At 32.5% G+C, this 19,884-nt stretch overlaps 1 protein-coding gene across 4 annotated transcripts; it reads right to left on the minus strand.

Moving 5' to 3' along the window:
* Positions 1–1,305: 1,305 nt before the first annotated feature.
* Positions 1,306–17,591, minus strand: LOC114185182 (ARM repeat superfamily protein). Of its 4 annotated transcripts, none has more exons than XM_085670873.1 (24): positions 17,049–17,586; positions 16,437–16,535; positions 16,078–16,290; positions 15,854–15,973; positions 15,550–15,633; positions 15,410–15,469; positions 13,129–13,257; positions 12,800–12,861; positions 12,401–12,457; positions 10,928–11,048; positions 10,344–10,490; positions 7,656–7,736; positions 7,364–7,477; positions 7,180–7,259; positions 6,885–7,020; positions 6,432–6,581; positions 5,448–5,533; positions 4,647–4,834; positions 4,472–4,564; positions 3,954–4,141; positions 3,670–3,781; positions 3,095–3,252; positions 2,527–2,643; positions 1,306–1,893 (listed from the first exon to the last, which is right to left on the minus strand). In XM_085670873.1, exons 1-24 carry the CDS (start codon positions 17,262–17,264, stop codon positions 1,669–1,671), a joined length of 3,036 nt encoding a protein of 1,011 aa, XP_085526999.1. In that variant the 5' UTR covers positions 17,265–17,586; the 3' UTR covers positions 1,306–1,668. The 4 variants fall into 4 exon arrangements, 3 of the variants coding, with proteins under 3 accessions (XP_085526999.1, XP_027928569.2, XP_027928562.2); XM_028072768.2 differs by having other exon boundaries at positions 10,356–10,490; positions 16,078–16,302; XM_028072761.2 differs by having other exon boundaries at positions 16,078–16,302.
* Positions 17,592–19,884: the final 2,293 nt, after the last annotated feature.

Here is a 19,884-nt window from a genome sequence, read left to right on the forward strand (position 1 = left end):
CATAGAGATGGCTTCTCTCAACTATCTAAATTTGACTGAAAACAGAAGATCTGAGAAACTTGTCTTTCTAGTTTGAAGGGTCGGGTCTTTGATCACTCTTCTATTTCTTGGGCTTCTCTTGACTATCAAAGTGAGTTGACATTCTTAAAAGCCAGAGAAAGTCCATGAGGTTCCAACTCCGAGCTTGATCAGATTTCCTTGTCCAGAAGGTGGAAAGATGCTTTATTCCAATTTTCCATTTTACTATAAATTATAGTATTTCTAGTATTATGCTTTGTGGAGCCAGAAAAGCATTCCACTTTTGCAGGAACATTCATGAAAAATGTAGTCATTATATCAAAAGCAAGCATCCTATATCAAATTATATATCATTATTTCTCATAGATAGACAGGGAGAAAATAAAGAAGGGCTAAGGTTGTATATAATGAAAAAGTTATCACTAGTCTCTTGTAAAATGGTTACTTATTTATCTTATAATATTGTTCCATATTTCCTGGCATGCAATATTTGCCGCAAAAAGTAAATTAAGCAATTAATCACGCTTTTAAAAAGTGACAATCAGACCTATAAAAACTTGTAAGGTTGTATAATTAGACTGACTTGTTTCATTTTTATAATTCTTAATTAAAAAGAATTTAATCATTATTAATTAGTTAACTAATGATATTAAAAAGAATTTGAATATAGCTTGAATAAGAATCAATTCTGTTATATTTATATATGAATTATTAGCAATATTATTAGTGGAAAAATGAATCGGAAACATAGAAAACACCATAAATAAATTTGAAAAAAAAAATAGAATTAGGGTGTCAACCGTGTTTGTAAGAAAAGTACAACTCATAATGAAGGGTACTTGAAGGGACTATTACCCAGGAAAAATACACGTTTCAGTTTTTTAAATGAGAATAACATAACTTGCAAACAAATTCAAGTTTGAAAGACTTCTACCTTATCGTCTCAAAAAGGATTTTGATTCAAAGAAATGGATAATTATAAAATAATTGGACACCTCAAATAATATTTTTCAACACCTTCAACTAGTCATCTATCTCAAGGATATAGCTCTTACAAAGCATGTTTATACAAATTTCTTTATAAATATTTTTTAGGAGAAAAATAAAATAATCTCCTCTATAAACTAAAATTAATTTATATGTAAGTTAAAACCAATAGTTTAAAGAAAATATATGACAAAGCTTTCATAAATTAATTTATACATATATTAATTGTAAGAATATAAATGCATGTCTATGAAGAAGTGTTTTCCTCATAGTTCAATGTAAATTACTGTAGAATATAAATGTCATTAATTTTCTTTCCTTAAAAAATCTGCAATTTCATATACGGATGATCCTTAATGGATATCCTGTACAATTTGAAAAAAAGGGGCATCTATCCTAACCTGATTCTTAAGGGCCAAAATTGTGGGCATATACTGTACAGTGGAAAAAATACAGATCAATAGTAATGGAAAATGGTAAGGCACTTTAGATGGTAGGGCACCACAGTTGACCATACGCGCATCTATACATATCTCATCAATTTACAACAAATAATACAGGTACCCTTACCATTTCAGAAAGACCAAAGGTGCCTCATCAACTCTTGAACCTGCATGCTGAAAAGCATCAGATAAATGCGAAACAAAAATGTTCATCCAGTGCTCAAGTTAAATTTGGAATATTTCGGTGAGCATCAGCAAATTCCCGAACCAGCCGCTTTAGAACTCTGCCACCCTTCCCTTGCATATGTCCGAAATCGCTCTTTAATCCATCAGAGTTCTTGCTCTCGAGATAATCAGAGGCTGCATCAGCAAGTGCCTTTGACCAAAGTGGCACTATGGCCTCTGCTTCTCCATGGTTTAGGTATTCAGCAGGAAGAGCCTGAACCTGAAATCATAAATTGTCAATCAAGCTTAGAACGATGGCAGAAATTGTTCCAAAAGAAATGATAGTCACAAACTGATAAAACTACAAAAGTAAAATAGACAGTAACAGGTTTATACCACAATGAACCACTTAAGCAATAATAACTGGTACAATATACTAATCTAATTAATCCCACCTTCAATTACTTAAACCTATAATTCCAAAACAACACTTAACCACATACTTCTCCAGATTGTTCAAGAGTTCAACATGTTAACTAAATGAGCTTGAACATTCACCCATTCTTCCAAATTCAAACTTCATCCTTAACTTCTAGATTATACATTTAAAAAGCAGAATTTGCATAAACTCGTAATTGAAGGTTACTAGGCTCTATTGCTTGTTTGATGAACTAGAGTTTGGACGAAATGATCTATATATGCCTCACTGTTTGCAGTCCAATCAACTGGCTACAACCTGATGCACCCAGCTTGACCATATGCCACGTGAGGGTTTCACAGCCATAGTTAAAATATAAAATGTTCTAGATATGTAGGGAGAAATTTAAAAAGAAAATCAAACCTTAAACAGCTGGTTTCTTTATATAAGGAAAAACAAACAAATCAACAAAAAAGGAATGGGAGAGAGAGAGACCGCGTACTGCAGCCAGCCATGAAGTGTTTGCCAGCAAAGTATAGCCTTCCATGTTGTTCTTTCAGATAGTGTGCAAATAGCTGCTAGTTGTTGCAAAATTGTTGCACACTTATGAACCTATCATGTAAAAAGTAATTATTTTAGTCATGCATCAATCAAAGCTAAAAGTCTTCATGCATTAGGCAAAAAGAAGATGAAACAAAAAAATGAAGTTAGGGAGAGGGGAAAGGAGAAACTAATATAAGAAAACTTCCAGATACTTTTAGATTATTTATGAACATCCGAAGACACCAATACTGCTAAGGAAAAGTCAGTTATATTTTCAATTTTCAAGTAAGGGATGAACCTGCAGAATAAAAAACCTGACTAAAACAACTAAAATAATCCTGGCAGGCAACAAAGATTCATTTTTTTGCAAAATGATGAGATGAAAGGGAAGATTCCAGCAAGAGAATGACTACTTAAGGATAATAAAGTAACCAAACCAGCATCAATTTCTCCACAGTTTACCATATTTCCTCTGAGAATATAATAAAAATTCACGTACAAGGATAGTCCAAAAAATTACCCGAGACATTGCAGACACACCAAGTAAAGCATACACCACATTAGATACAAGCCCCTCACCACTGTGAGATATGACGTGAATGGCTGTGATGTTGAATGATCCCTCAGTAATACAATTCATACATTCTAACAAAGAGACAAGGCCCACATCTAAAAAACCTGAAGTGTAAGGAAAATAATAGTCAACAAAGTACTGAGTATAAAAGAATGAGACATTATCTTACACTAAACAATATATGGACAAATAAATCTAGTCCACAGTACACCAACCTTCATGAAACAAAAAATCATTAAAAAATTAAATTTACGTGTGTATATATATATATATATATATATATATATATATATATATAGTCAAATAAATATAAACATCACTGTTCTAGAATTTACTAAAATGTAATTTATTCCTAAAGTTGGTCTGACTACAGGGTTTTTATACATGGTTCATGATATTTTTCAGTTTCTTGTATTCTTATAATTAGATTTTAGTATCATTTCCTCTGCACAAAAAAAAAAAAGGTTTTACATTTAAAACGAACAAGATGACAACAAAAAAGCAATATAAACTTTTCTTACAAGATAAATATGACATTGCAGCAAGCGCTGCACCACGGTGCATGGCTGTGCAACATATAGCTGCCTTTTGGATAGAAACTTCAAGAAGAGAAGCACAAGCTGATAGGGCATCCTGTGATACATCCTCTATCAGGTAAGGACACGGAGTTCAATTTTACAACAGCAATTAAATCTAACCAAAATATTAGTAAAACAATTCAAAGCAGTTTCTTCAACCTCACTGAAGACTCTGGATCCCTATTTCCATAAAAAAAAAAAAAAAAGGCAAACAGAATGAAGATAACCTTGTTACAGGATCGGATAAATGTTGATGCAAAATTGGTGTAGGCCTCCACTAAGTCAGGTTCTTGGTCACATATGTAGGAGGAAGTTAGGGCCATTACAGAAGCTGCATGAGTAAATCTTTCAAACAAAGTAACAAATAAAGGTCCATACTCCTCTAGGTGACCAAATTCTTCAATGACAATGGAAGCTGAAAATATTGTTTGCATAAGCAAATTAGTAAAGGTGCCAGAAGGTGCCCAACAACATTATCAGAATATCGAAACAGAAAAAAATAAGATTGTTACAGGAGTACAATATTCAATCATGCTTTCTTGATTGAGAATCACCTAGATAAAGCCTTTAATGTAAAATACCAGCTAAAAAAAATTATTATTTTCCCAAATTATTCATAACCAGTACCTCTGGCAAAGTCATCAAAGATTTAACAAAAGCTTCAACCAGTAGAAAATGACAAAGTATATTGGTCCATGCATGACAGGTTATTAAAGAAAAAAGAGAAATCATAAAAAATCCGTACCAGTTCTTATATAACATTCATGACTTTGGAACAAAACAAAATTTGTTGAAAGCCAGTCCATCACCTTTGGCAGTAATGTCACAAAATGTTGACCTGCACAACATTTAAAAGAATAAATATATTTATCACAAGAGGAACTCATGAACTGTCAAAATATCTGTCGAGGTAAGTAAACCTGAAGATTGGACAGCTAGTGAAAGAGCTCGGCAAGCTGCTACAGATAAATTGCCATTCTCCATATGCTCAGAGCCAAAAATTTTCTCCAAGATTGGCCAGAAAACCCTTAGCAGTGAAAGTATTGAGTCATCTGCAGCAGGTTCAGTAGCCACGGATATGGAAAGATGACTGAATACAGTTCCAATTCTGAATTTAAGGATTATATATGAGAGAAGGAACAAACAACATTTTTAGAGTCAAATGTGAAAAAACCCAGTACTAGTGACAAATGAACAGGTATAACAAGTTATGGAAAAAAATATTAAAGAAACTCAATCTTGCAAGCAAAATTGTCTTCAGTATGCAAAATGTGAAGCAAAAGCAAGACTTGTAACATTGAGAAATTGATAGTCCCTAGACAAAAGATGTCAATGAAAATAATGTTTCTTCTGCTTTTTGCTAAAAGTTTGGAATTTGGAAGCAACACAGAATTGGAAGCGTTTCTATTGACAGGTTGAAAATCATCATGGCACAACCAGAGACTGAGGGACAGAGTTAATCATGTAAATCAAACAATAAAAAAAATACAGGGGGCTAGGGAGTGATATCCATAAAGACTGAAAAACAAATTTAAAAAGAATAAAGTCTGATTGAGAACAAGATTTGACACAAATTCTACACCAGACACCAGCTTACAAGTCCAAATACTTTTATTCCAAGAACAGTAGTAAGAAAACCTGACAACAACCTGTCATCTAGTAAAATTAATTTAACTGGTTCAAGGCTTTAACAATTCCAGACACACTATTCAACGGCATACCTGTGCAACCCTCTGGCGGCAGCATTTAAAACTTGTGTATAAGAAGCAGGGCTCTGTTTAAGAGACAGGCTGATTTCGGGATCAACCTGAAAATGCAGAATGAGATCCACCAATTCAGAGATCACATTACACAGAAAAACCTCCCAAACAAATACATCAAGAAATTTTATAATGGAAACAAAAGAGCATAAATAATTTCTTTGCTTGAGCTGTAATAGCTACAATTTCTTCAACTTGTGCAACACATACTATGGTGACAAAAAAGTTAGTAGGGAAAGAGAAAGAAACAGAAGGATGGGGCAAAAACAGGGTAAGAACAGAATAGAGACAAACAGGAGGTCAGAAACTGCACAGTACTTGCTTACCATTTCAATCTTGCGTTCAGTTTTCATTCTGCTCCCTATGATACTTGTTTATAGACAGCTAACAATTAACAAAAGTTAACTAACTACCTAACATGCTAGCTTTATTTGCATTTACATATTATATGGACAATTTAAATGTTCAACTGCAGAAAGTATCACAATGCTCCTGTTTGGCTTTGGTGCGCAAGTTTATAGGTATCAAATAAAACTCTTCAAGTAACTATAGTAGGGTGTTATCAGCTAGCTGTAACTGACTTGTTTAGTTTAATCACTTGTACTATTCCATCTATAATGCACATACATTTTCTCTCCAATACTTTGATATCAACAAAAATCTACTTTTTGATTTTTTCTGTTTTATCAAACTTAAATTTTTCAACTTAATGGCCAAAGTAAAATTGGTTTTCTGCGAAAAAAGAAACATATAATCTGTTGTCATAAGAGAAGCAAGAAAGTCATGGTCGTCTTGAAAAGCAAAAGTAGGGGTGGAACAAAATTTGTAATATTATTTCTGTGTAATTATGTTTTTTAAGAAAACAATTATCAACAGCTCTGGTCAAAGAAGGTATCACACAGTCAAAATCAATAATACAGACAAGATGAGAAAAAGAGGGCTCACAAGTTTCCCAATAGCTTCATAGCTAGATGAAAGCAATCTAGCCAATAAGTTGTTCTTTAGTTCTCCATTCGACACAGAACCAAGAACCAGACTTATTGCATGCATAACTTCTTCCTCATCTTCCAAAGACAAATTCAACTTTTCTAAACCCTACAGCAACAAGATAACTTGAATGTTGATAGTTGAATCCATAATTCAGCAAGTACGAAAAGGATTCTATGCACTGATCTTGAAAGTTCGAGAAATAGTATAAAATTAAATCCATTAACTTTAATGTACAAGATGCTGATCATCTTTAGCCACATACATTATGGATAGATGGTAACACAAGTGTAAAACTTGTAGAGACAAAAAAGATATTGACAGAAACTCATGGGAACTATGCGTCATTAAACTTAAAACATGGTATCACCATCCAGATATTTACTCCTCTGCAAGGACTGAGTAACATACCTCCCCTATCCACATTAAAATTTCCAAATTTGAAGGCTCATAAATTACTATAGAAGCATCTTCACAAACTTTTCGCAAGGCAGATGCACAAGCATTTGAAGATAGAGGTTCTGAAATCCCAATAGCAAGAAATAATCTGAAAGTAGAAAGGTTTGTAGAACATGAATATGTGAGTACTGAATACTGAATACTGAAAATTTTCGATCAGCAATTAGTTATCAAGTTTGACTAAACAAAAAACTTAACCCATTAATCATGAATACCATGGAAAAATGAAGTTTTGTGGTGTACTCACAGCAAGGATCTAAAATTTTCCTTAAAAGCAGATATCCACTTGGAATATGAGCCAACAACATCTGCCAGAGATCTGTATACCTAAAAATAGAAGGACACCTTTGAACAAACATGAAAAGAAGGGAATACCGCTTAAAAATAAATGATGCAAATAGAGAAAATGCTGGAGTTCATATATAACCTACAATGCAAATGAAACCCTTCAAGCCATCAGAAGGTTTAATGGACAACATGGTCACCAACTGCATAACTACAGAGAAATCATAACTTTGGCCATCCTGTATGATTACATCAGCAACCTGGAGTATAGAAAAACATATGACCACAAACAGCGTTATTTTCCAGTAAAGAAAAGTGTCAACAATGAGACCCAGAATTTATCACCTATCACATTATTTCACGCCAAATCACTAGTCTGAATGATATAGTTAACTGGTAAGTAAAGAAACCCAGGTAAATGCAGCAAGTGCTACTCACAGCATTAAGAGCAAATAGTTTGCTTTCCACTTCCTTCCAAGGGATTGATAGATTCTGAGATGCCCACCCACCAATAAAGAGCTGTAAATACAAAGATTCAAATTGAGAATTGAGAGTTTGATGACTAAATAAATTGACATGATGCACTGGTGATAATAGCCATGATCAATAGTTGTCTGAGAATATAGCCTTAAACTAGGTAACAAACTATCTTCTATTTGAAAACTTAGATGAACAACTGTCTAGTAATTTGGAAATTGTTTTCCACCAAATTACACAAGCAATGATTAAAGTTTAACACTACTCAAAAAATATACTTTGGCCTAACTTAACCCTATAAAATTAACTTGGTGAGGTGGGTTTGCACCTACTTATTATAATTTGACCATATCTCTAGTCAATGTGGGATTTCCAATAACTACTAACATGGAAGCATAAAGATTAAACTACAGATGAGTAAGAAGATAGGAGCCTGGTTTTGCTTTAACATTAGGTAAATACCCAAATTGAAGGTGGAAAGTAGAAGCAATGAAAGAAGGAATATCCATGAATTAGCAAGTCAGGAATGATAGAAATCTATCACCTGGCTTGAGAGGAAGTTCTGTAACATGAGAAAAATATGAAGCAAGTGATTTTTTCCTTTTCTTTATATTTAATTAGATTTATTCCTTCATTTAGGATTGATTGGCTATGGCTTCCTTGCTTGTAGTCATCAGGTCTAATTTGATCTTCTATAATTCTGGAATAGCTTTATGATCAATGCCCTATAATAATAATCTGTGTTGTACATTTTAATGATCAAAAATTAATATTTATTTTTCCTCCTATCCAAATCCAAGTCTATTTTTAATTTACCGGTACTTCAGCCTTGCTTTGCTTCTTGTGTTTGTTTAATTTAAGGAAACATTCCCCTTTGTCTTTGCTTTCCTGCTATAGTGTTCTTTTAGCAAAAAAATCATCTAAATATATTCTTCTTGGAAAGTTCAGGATATATATCAACACCTTTTTTAATCAGCCTTCCATACTAAGCAAGCCTATATAAAGTTCTATTTCAAATACACCAAAAGTTTGAAAGTGTAAAAGATATGATTTGATCTTAGTAACTAGGGAAACATGTACGGCAGGGATATTCTATATTAATAGTCATTATTAGGTTTCCCTATATTATACTACGAATGATTATAAATAAAGGATTTACATATGTTATGGAACACACCCAACTCAACAAAAGAATTCTTTATGGTATCATAGAGCAAGGATTTCCTTTTCCCACAGTGCAATGTTCATGCAGACTGTTAATGTGTTACTGTTCACAAGTGTTGTTCATGTTGACTGGCTATGTGTACCATTCGCAAAGCTGCTGCAATCCTACATTCACCATCAAGCCCTCATTTGTGAGGAGCAAAAGCCATTGAAGTCAATCTCCCACCGACCATCACTGCACAAGAACTGCAGCAAACTCTAGTGCACACGGCCAATCTTTGACATGTTAGCCTCACGTGCCATCCTGAAATTACCAAGTGAAGTTTTTCAACGACCCACCCTTTGCCAACCTGCTCGCCATGCTTCCCCTTTTACAAGAAACCACTTTTAGGCTTTGTTTGACACTTTGACTCCATGGCTTCTGCTCCATCCCTTGTGACCTTCACCAAACATACCAATGATCCCATGCGAAAAACTCGGATAGACAGCAAATAACAACACTTGGCCACTATGGACAAGTTATGGTTTCAAGGCTAAAGCATGGCTCATCATTTTACAACTTCAACGTCTGTTACTCCCAATGCAAAGCAACCTCACTGACAGCAAATTGACGTTTCCATAAATAGCATCTTCTAGTTCTCTCTTGGCCCCAATCTTTAAGCAAAGTACTAGGCTTGTCTTAATTGCTATGATGTATGGACAAAGGTCATGAAAATTTATTCAGATAATGTCATTGTTTCTATGATGTACTCACTGACTTGATGAACATCAAGTTGGAGAACATGAACATGTAGACATATCCCATAATGCCATTGTTTCTATGATGTACTCACCGACTTAATGAATATCAAGTTGGAGAGCCTGAACATGTAGCATATCCCCTGAAAGCATGATCGTCTAATTGTAGAGTATTCTACTCCTATGCCCTTCACTACTAATGTAGACACATTCTAAAGACAACACAAATCAAACACATTTGTATCAAGCTTGACTCATATTACATATGCACTCCAACTAGAGGGGAGACTAAAAGACATGATTGGATCTTAGCAATTAGGGAAATTTGTACAGCAGATAATTAGGGATATTCTCCAATATTAGTCATTACTAACTTTGCCTATATTATATTTTAAATAACTATAAATAAAGGGTTAACAAGTGTGATCAAACACACAATTCAGAACAGCAAAGAAAATCTTTAGAATGAAATCTTCATTTTTATCTGTCAGTAATAGTAGTGTCCATTGATGATATAAAATTTCAAATTTAAAAACACCAAAAGTTTGAATGAAATCTTATTTTATATGATTTGTATCTATCACTATAAGTAGTATCCATTCACAACCATCTAATATGATCATAAGAATTTAAAATTAGTGATTATCATTGTTATCATATATTTAGAAAATCGATACCAACAAAAAGCCTATGACATAAAACCACGCCGTCAAAACCAATTCCATAAAGAAAGAAAAGAAATCATACTTTCCAAAGCACCTTTTGCATAAACGTAGCAGATCCTAACAGGTGACATATATCCACCAAAAGTTCTACTAGGTTCATCCTGAAATGGATAAGACCATCAGGCAAATCAACTACTCTTCCGTCATCATTGTATGTACAATCATCCACCTGTTAAGCACCCAGAGGAGAAGAAAAGGCAATTTTACTCAATACAGGGAAGCAGACAAAGGATAATTAACGAAGAGACCAACAGTTAATTTACACACTTGAATAGATTATGCTCACAAGCAAGGGGAATACTATAGTAAAGATTTGTTTCCACAAGTGGTACGTTCATCTTTTAAATGGGACAAACAATAGATCCAACATTCATAAACATAGACTTTAGATTAGAACACAACCAATGGTTAGGCAAATTTCCTTCACTCTTCTAATTAAAAAACAGAGACAGTTTAAAGATAACTTTTAAAGTGGAAAATCCCATGCTAGAAAATGCAAATAGAACCCATCCCTACCCTGCAAGCCCAAAAGCAAGAACAGAAAAGAGAGCAACGTAGAATCAATCCATGCCCGTATTGAAAACATGCAAATAGCCAGGAATAAACCTGAGAACGCAATAACAGTGAATCAACTAATGTTGAGAAGACAGGAGAAAAAATGTCTTCCATATGTTTTCTACTTTTTGCACCGTCTTCAATGCCAAGTATATAGCTTGCAAGAGTAGACCTGTGACAAGATATGTTGTCCTCATGATAAGTGTGTTACTAAACAACAGCAAAGACAGAATAAAAAATTGAAGTTGAGAAGCTGAGAAAAGCTTCTAGTCTCTGCATATCAGCACATAACATAATACCGCATAGTTTTTAGCATAAATAATCAGTAAGAACAGTCTCATAAATCCTAAACATTGCAAAAATCTCATTATGCTTAATGAAAGTATACTAACAAAAATGTTATAGAAACACTTTCAGACAATCCGACTTGCTTGAAACATACGTCAAGACTTGAGTAACCACTCTTATATTTTACTCCTCTAAGTTGGTCACCTTGACAAATCATCGACTCTGATGCCAACTTGAACTATGTAAAAAAGTAAAGAATTATTTTATTGACATCAATCACACATCAAATCTACTATCATCATTTCTATTTGTAATAACCAAAACCTTTAGAAAAAGGAAACAAAAATATGTTGAAATAAATAGGAAGATTCTATGGATACTTTTTCCTGATTACTTTGGAGATATTGAAAATATTTTTTATCCTAATAGTATGCTATTTACAATAATTAATTAATGAGATCTCTCCTAATTCATGCTACCACATATATGATATGTTATATCTTGAATATAAAAGATATTTTTACATGAATATTCCGAAAGAAAATAAAATGTTATATCATATCTTGGTAATCAATTAGCAACATAAACAACCAAATATTTCACATGCTTAGGAGGATAAATGTCTAAAAAAAAACTATAGCACAAGGATCGGAAAAAAGGGAGCACAAAGATAGAGCAAGATAGAATATGGTAGTGTCTTGGAAAATATTAGACCCATTATTAACCAAACCATGGCTTAAATTCCTTCAAGCTTGTCTTCTGCTTCATCCTCATTTATAGCTTCTTCGATTTTGCAACAACTAAAGCACAGGACCGCACTTCTATTTACAAATTTTGCAGGGTAAACAATCAAAACCACTTCTAACAGCACCTACCAAGTGGAACATGATCATTTTGATACTTGTATGTACAACACAATATCTGGTGAAAGTTCTCAACTATTCAGAAAGAAGCTCCTTAAGCTTTTCTATCTCTTCTGATCAATTTTACTTTAAGAGAAACACACTGAAGGAGAAAAGAGATGGTGTCCGAGGGTACAATGGTGATCATGGTGAGGTGAGCAACTCCAGTTAATGGACAGAGCTCAAGAGATATTAGGCGTAACCCAATCCCTAAACAAGGACAGTGAGTGTTCTACCACAAACTAGACAGGATGCATAAGAAAACCTCAAGGATACCTACCTAATGTATTTTTTCCAATAAAAAACTTATAAAGCCTAAGTAAAATAGCATTACCAAAACTGCAGTGTTGAGTCTGCAATCTCCCAATCTTCACTTGAAAAAGCCACGCAGCTGTTAGCATATTGAAACAGGTTAATATCAACACCAACCAAATAATAAAATACACACAAGCAGACTAGAAATACACAAAAACAATAACATTGTAAGAAAGCGTCTTTCCAAGTATGTTAATACAAGATCCCAAATTTTAAATCTTAGTTTCAGTAATTACCAAACACTTGTATTCTGTATATTATTGTATTTAAACAGAGGACATCTTAGATCCACTAACTACACTGCATTAAGAGTTCACATCATATGTAGTAAACCCTAAAATCCTAGATCTCTTCAAAACCAAAGAAGAGCAAATGCCTTAAGCAAGTAAAAGTTTTAAACAGATTGTTGAGATTATACCTCAAGAGGGCATCTGTAAGGGCAAGAGCTTCTGCACTCGCTTCAACAATTAGAGATGGGGCCTAGCATACATTTAACAACATGTCAAGGTAAATTGGCACATGAATTGTTTGGCTAGCATATAACAATGGAAAAATTCAATGAGTGATAATAAGTTAGCAACCATATGTAATTGATTTATTCCTATCTATCAATCATGTAAAATTAGACAAACGATAGCCATCATTAGTATGAGTTTGTTAACAAAGCCATTCAAATGGACAAGTAGAAAGCACATAGAAAAATGTCCGCAGCAAGGATTTTGGAAATCCTAGAGAACTCATACTTACAGCCTGCCCAATTTCTGACAACAAGCAAGCGAGACCACCAATTACTTTCATGTCTCCCCTAGTAAGAGCTGGAAAAAGAAGTACTTCCTTCAAATACTGTACTCTGCATAACAAAATTTGGGGTACTCCCTGAAGAAAACCCAAATCAAAATCAATGCATCCCCCATATAGAAACACTATGCATGGCAATATAAGGTGAGAAAAATAAATCTAGTTTAACTAAGTAAATTGTCCAAATTCAGCCAAATTTATATAGAAAAGTTTACACACATAAATCCAGAAAAGTTCTAGCCTCATGCAATAATAATAGTAGAAATAAAATCATTGTTTTTGTCAGCAGTCTTTATCACCAATGGCATAAAGAAAGCATAGTGGGAACATAATTCTGAATATACACCTAGCAACACTGAAAGGTGAAGAGAGGCTGGGAAGAGTGATTCAGAAAAACACGAAAGAAAAACAATCTCAACCAGAAGTATTAGCTATGTAAAAGAAAAACCAACTGGTTGCTCAAAGTAAAGTCTTTGGCTCTTACTGTGTTTTCAGTTGTAAGCTAAAATAACAGATAAATACACCACTAATAAAAGGGCCTATAGTCCAACTGCCTCCCTTATATATCTCATGATTTCCTTGATGTTCAACTCAATAAAGAAAGAAAAAGGCAAAAAAGTAGGACTCCACTAAATAAATGAATTAATTTGTACTTTGAAATTTAAATGTTTGAAGTGTACTTCATGTTTACTATTTCTGTTTTAATTGGTTAAAATCCAATTAACCAATTACAATACTAAATTAATTGATTAAATTAAAACATTCACATAACATTAAAATCATCTTAAAATCGATTATTCCCAACAGTTTATTACCTACAAATGAACTTTTGGTCCAGGATAAACAATTATAAGTGGTTTTAATTGATTATTCCCGGGACTCACTTTTTTTACTATTTGATTAATCATTGTTTTAATCATGGTTTTTACTATTTGATTATCATATTCCCAGGATAATCGATTACCAAAAATATTAATCAATCAATTCATATTTGATTAAATTTTCTTCGTTTTCTTTTGGGCACATGCAATTTGGTATAATCATTGTTATATTCTTTTCATAATGCCTCAAGGGGGAGAATTTATGCATGTTTGCTAAGAGTTGTGGTCAAAATTTTTGGACTCCTAGTCTTGTCTCTTTGTATTTTTTTTCCTTGTATTTTATGCAGGGGGGACATAGAGTAAGGGGGAGCTCTTATAGCACAGGGGAGTTCCTTGTTATGTATTTGTACTGCTGTGAAGTAAGGACTGCAATGAAAGTCATGTTAGCATTAACATTCAAGACTAAATCAAGCATTGAGAATACATGAACATAAAGTTTGGGTTATCATCAAAAAGGAGAGATTAATGAACTTGAAGAGAAGGCTCAAGTCTCAAGTGAAGTTGTTTAGATCACATTGAAAAAGAACATGTTGAAGATTTGTTTAAAGATTTTTTGCTTTCATTAAGTGTTGATTGAATCTTTCACACTAAATATTCACAAGGGTTTTTATTCAGCGCACAGCCTATACTAAAACCAATCAAAAGAAAAATGTTTTCATAAAGTTAAAATATGAGTAAAAGGTTTGATGGCTTTATTAATAGCATGTGCCATAATTTGAAATAATCGATTAGCAACTTGAAATAATCGATTGAAAGCGACAATATCTATTTTAAATCAGTGTTTCCAAAACTCGATAAATAGAGCTTCTATGGTTGAATTAAGCTTCAACCTCACTTTCTAAGAGTCTTAAAGGAATTTGCTGTAAGAAGCTTCATAACCAACCTTCCATTATACAATTAGCACCCAAAAAACTATAGAACTGGCCTTAAAGATCAGTTTGCTAAACTGCCCAAGCACAAGAAACCTTTGTAATTAACTGTTATGATGGACCTCTTAACCCTAACCAAGAAACAATTCAGGTGCTTGAGTGTTCTGTTTGACTATTATAGGCCAATCACACATCCATCCTGGAATATAGATAGTATGAGAGCATAGCTTTAAACTTAAAAGATAGCCAGTGTATTTACATTTCATAATTTTAAGGACCTAGACCTAACAACACTAAAATCTAGTAGAAAACTTTAAGTCTAGAACATATTATAAATTCTCAGAGAATGAGAAAGTAAATCAAGAACATACTTGTAGACTAGTAGTATAATGACATCCTTAAAATAATTAAAGACATGTACACTTAAGCCATATGGATGAATACAAATTAAAGATGTTCCAACAAATTGGGTAACCTTACCTCGTGTTTAGTCACAAGTTCAACAAGAACTTCAATGGCTAGATCAAATGATAATGAAACCTACACAGAATGCCATACAAATTAATCTGAGTAGTCATAGATGATCATCTTAAGAATCAAGTGCATGAGAACTGGAATACCTGCAATGAGTTGAACACAAAATTTAGAAGTGGGTGTGCCGGTAATGTTCCAGGAGATATCTCAGAGAAGCAACCTGCTTTAACCTGAACACATGATGACCATATTAGAATAAACTCAGGACAACAGAAAGTTTTTTATGAAGCCCAGGAAAGATGAATATTCACTTCAAATAAAACAGAAGAGAAGAGAATCCAAGTAAAAGATGTCTTGTTGATATAACCATGCTTAAAGCAGAGCAACATAAAAGTATGTACACACAGCAAAAATGCAAAAATCGAATTAGTCATCAGTACAATGGCGCACCCAACTCAATAAGCAGCGTAGAATTTTCCTATTCCTTTCGTGTTGTTGCACAGAACCATCAAAATTTATTTCAGACTGCTGCAGCAAGAACTCAAGAACCATAGGTGTATGGGAGAGAAGCTGTAAAACAGACATAAAAGAGTGCAGAAGTCAGAGTAAAAGAGAGAGGACGCACACCAAAAAACATGTCATATATGAATGTATCAAAGCAAAAGTTTCAAAACCTCTTGGGTATAGTGGCTTTTGTGTAATGAACTAATTTTTGAGTCGATACGCTGGTTGTCAACAACTTCCTCCGGCAGCACAGTGAGCATCTCAAGGACAGCAATATTGCCATCATCTTGACTTTGCAGATTCTGTAGACTGTAAAACAGCTGCTCAATTGGGTTTCCATATGCAGCAACTTGAAGTACAAGTGCAGAGAGTGCAAGACAGATCTGTGTCAAAAGCTGTCACGGTAATAACAAAGAACAAGTTGAAATCAAATTATTTTTAACACTAAGGAAGACAGCTGCATTTCTATACAGCACCTCCCAGAAAAGATTATCAGCAGAAAAAATAACAGAAAGGAAAAACAATGCACCTGAGGTGGACCAGTACTGAATCTTTTGACAGCAAGAAGAAGAGCATTTAACAAAGCATCTTTAACTCCTAATTGCAGTAGATAACCTTCATTTTGAATCTGTAATTTGAACCATGTAACATTCATCACCAACTAATCTTAAAGCATCAGTCATGAAGATTTTTTGATTTATATTTTTCTCTTGCCTCTTCATAGGTTTAAACAAAAATAAAAGTCCAGAGCTGGAAGAAATCAAAATCAACCTTCAGAATAAGTTATTGCCAACAAGTTGTCATTCACTGCTCACAATGACTCACAAAAATAAAAACTTGATACTAAGTAGAAAACTACAGTTAAACTTCAAGCTAAAGAAAATCAAGATTCAATATAACACTGCAACTGTGACACACACTAAGAAATTAGTATAACATAATAACATGTACTTGTGTACTTGTCATCGCTTCGATTACCTAACTGAATCACTCGAGTTCATAATCCACAATAAACACACAACACAACATTAATTAAGTAAAAGCGGAGACCTTAATTACGAAATCCATAAACATAAAACAAATTGGAGACTTTAGAGATAGAAAGATAGAGAAAGAGAGAAGAAGATTTGAGAGAGACAACCTTGCGTTTGAGAATCTGCGCCGCAAAGAACTCGACCTCGAAATTAGAGGCAAAGGGGAGGTGGCGATCGGCTGTGAGGATGGCCGTGGCGACGTCCCAGGCTGCGTGGGTCTGCTGGAACTGAACGAGCCACTGATTGGCTGCAACCCGGTTGCAGGATTGGGTATCGTGGTTGAGCACGTGGACCGCCTCTGCCACCTTCATTGCCAGTTCCATGATGTGCTTCGTCTTTTAATTTTAGTTTGCTTAGAAAATTGAGGGAATAAGGAAAGAGAAAATGATTTTAGAAAATTAGAAAAAGGAAATTGGGAAAAAAGAGGAACAGATGGAAGAGAATCAGGGTGATGATGAGGATGCGACGCCTGGGACAACTGCAACAGATTCAGTTAACCGTTGTTTCCCTTTCATCGGACGGCTACGGGCTATGAGTGAGTGACAGAGCAGTGAGAGACGGTTGAGGGTTTGGCTCTGCTCCTCTGCATCCCACCATACGCAACTCTTCTATTTTATAGATTCTTTTCCTCATTCCCCCACTCACTTGCATCCAATTTCCACTACCCTCTCTCTCTTCTTTATGTATAATTCTAGAGTAAAAATAATAATAAATATGGAAATTTTAACATTAACACCATGCATGTAACTGCTTTTTAAATATTTGTGATAGTTCATAACAATTTATATGTTATCTATTTGGAAAATAATGTCCTTTATAATTTTTTGGTTAAATTTTATTGTAATTCATGTAATTTTAAAATAGTAAACATTCATTTTTATTCTTAAAAGATGATAGGTAGGTCTCCTTACAAAATTTGTAATATTTTGCTTATATAGTTTTATTACTTGAACACTTGGATCATTTTGATAGGATATATTACAAAATAATAGTGTCATGTGCTCCTATGTTCAAACTTGTTCAGATACTAGGTTAACATCTAATTGATTAGATTGTACGTTGTCTTTTAGAAACAATAAAAAAAAAAACAATATAATTGATTATCTTTATATATAATTTATTAAATATACAAAATCATTTTTATATAAATTATTTTCATTGTTTTCTTGAAGATAATAATAATAATTACACTTGATTAAAAAAACATTTTATACAATGCTTTTTTTCATGAAACTCTCCAAAAAAACCTTGACAGAAACTGCAATCAATCTTTTTTGTGAAAGTTTCACACTGAAGACACTTTGGTGATATATTGGGTTTTTTAATTGCTCTAAATGTTCTGGAATGTTTTTTTTTTAATTTTATGTGATCTCTTTTCAAACACTTTGGTGATTTTTTCTACACCTAAGCTTGTTGTTTCTTTGCAATATGGTTTTTCAAGTGTGATTTGTATCTCTCGATTGATTTTCAAGAATTTCAGTTTATATATTGAGTGACTTATTATTTCACATCTGAAGTGTGATTGAAATCAATGTGATTAGGGAACCTTGAGATGATTGTAATTGCATTAAGATAGGAAATATTCAAACCAGAATAACATTTTTGTGTCTTTATGCTCATATTTATATCTTAATTTGTAGTCTTAAAGCAGTCTTAATTTTATTTTTTGAACTTAAATCTTCTAAACCAATTTGTTCAGTCAATATTTTTGAAAATCTATTTTGTGAAAATTTTTAAAACGTCATTCACCCCATTTTCATTGTCTGTATAACCTTTTATTTTTCAAGATATTCTTATAATCACTTCTGACGTTACTTTTATCATTTTTCTTTTGAAAGTAGCACAATCCCTCTTTTATATTACTCATATAACATATTGAGCTTTTAATTTACGTGCTAGCACGGTTTTTAAAAAGGGTCAGATTTTGATTTTTGAGATTCGAATTCTGACTTTTATTTTTACATAAATTAGTTTTAAAATCAGTAAAAATTCGATTTTAAAAAAATCGAAATTCTGACTGAAATTTTGTTTTTAGCTTTCATTTCTTTTAAAAGTAGAAGAGAAAAATAAGAAAAAGTTGATTTTTTTATTTGTTTAGTTTTAATTATTTATAAGAGAAGAAAAAAAAATTAAATATAAGAATTGTAATAAGTTAATTTAGTAATTATTAATGTAGTAATTGATATTGTATTAATTGATGTAATTTTTTAAAACGATTAAATATTGAAAAATATATAATTATATTTCTAGATAAATTAAGTTTATTATTATTTGATATGCAATATACATTATTAAGAAATGTATAAATTATTAAAAATTGTATTTTGAAAATAAAGAAATAAATAATTAATTGAAAATTTGTTGTTAAAGGAAAAAAGGATTTAATTGAAATTATTGGCTTAAATATGTATTGTATAGTTTTTTTGTTGTTGTATAAATGGTAGAATTCAATTATTTTTAAAAATAAAATAAAAATTAATAATTTGACGTCAATTATGTCAACTATTTGGGTACATCCAGATTTAGTCATCCATTTATGTAATTTGTTAGTTTCATTTTAATTTGAATTATATCAACTATATTAAGTGTAATGACTTTCATTCAATAAATATATTTTTTATTAACTTATACTTTTTCAATTTCATTACTACATATTCTTTAAAACTGCAAATATATTACAAAAAAATAAACCAAACACAAACAAATTAATAAAAAGTATATCTTTTTTTTCAATTAATTACTTAAAAGGAAAATAAATATAAAACATCTTTTCTTATACATTTTTCGATTCTTAATTTTTTTTCTCATATCCTATTGTATGATAAATCAAAATAATAATAATTATTTTAAAAAAAATAGTTATTTAAAACTTCACACAATAAATTTTAACTACAAATCATCAATGCCTAATTTATAAACCTTTAACAATAAAATAATAATCAA

This window comes from Vigna unguiculata, chromosome 1 (genome assembly GCF_037176805.1).
Source record: "Vigna unguiculata cultivar grain cowpea cultivar isolate G323 ecotype 2 chromosome 1, ASM3717680v1, whole genome shotgun sequence".
Taxonomy (NCBI): Eukaryota; Viridiplantae; Streptophyta; class Magnoliopsida; order Fabales; family Fabaceae; genus Vigna; species Vigna unguiculata.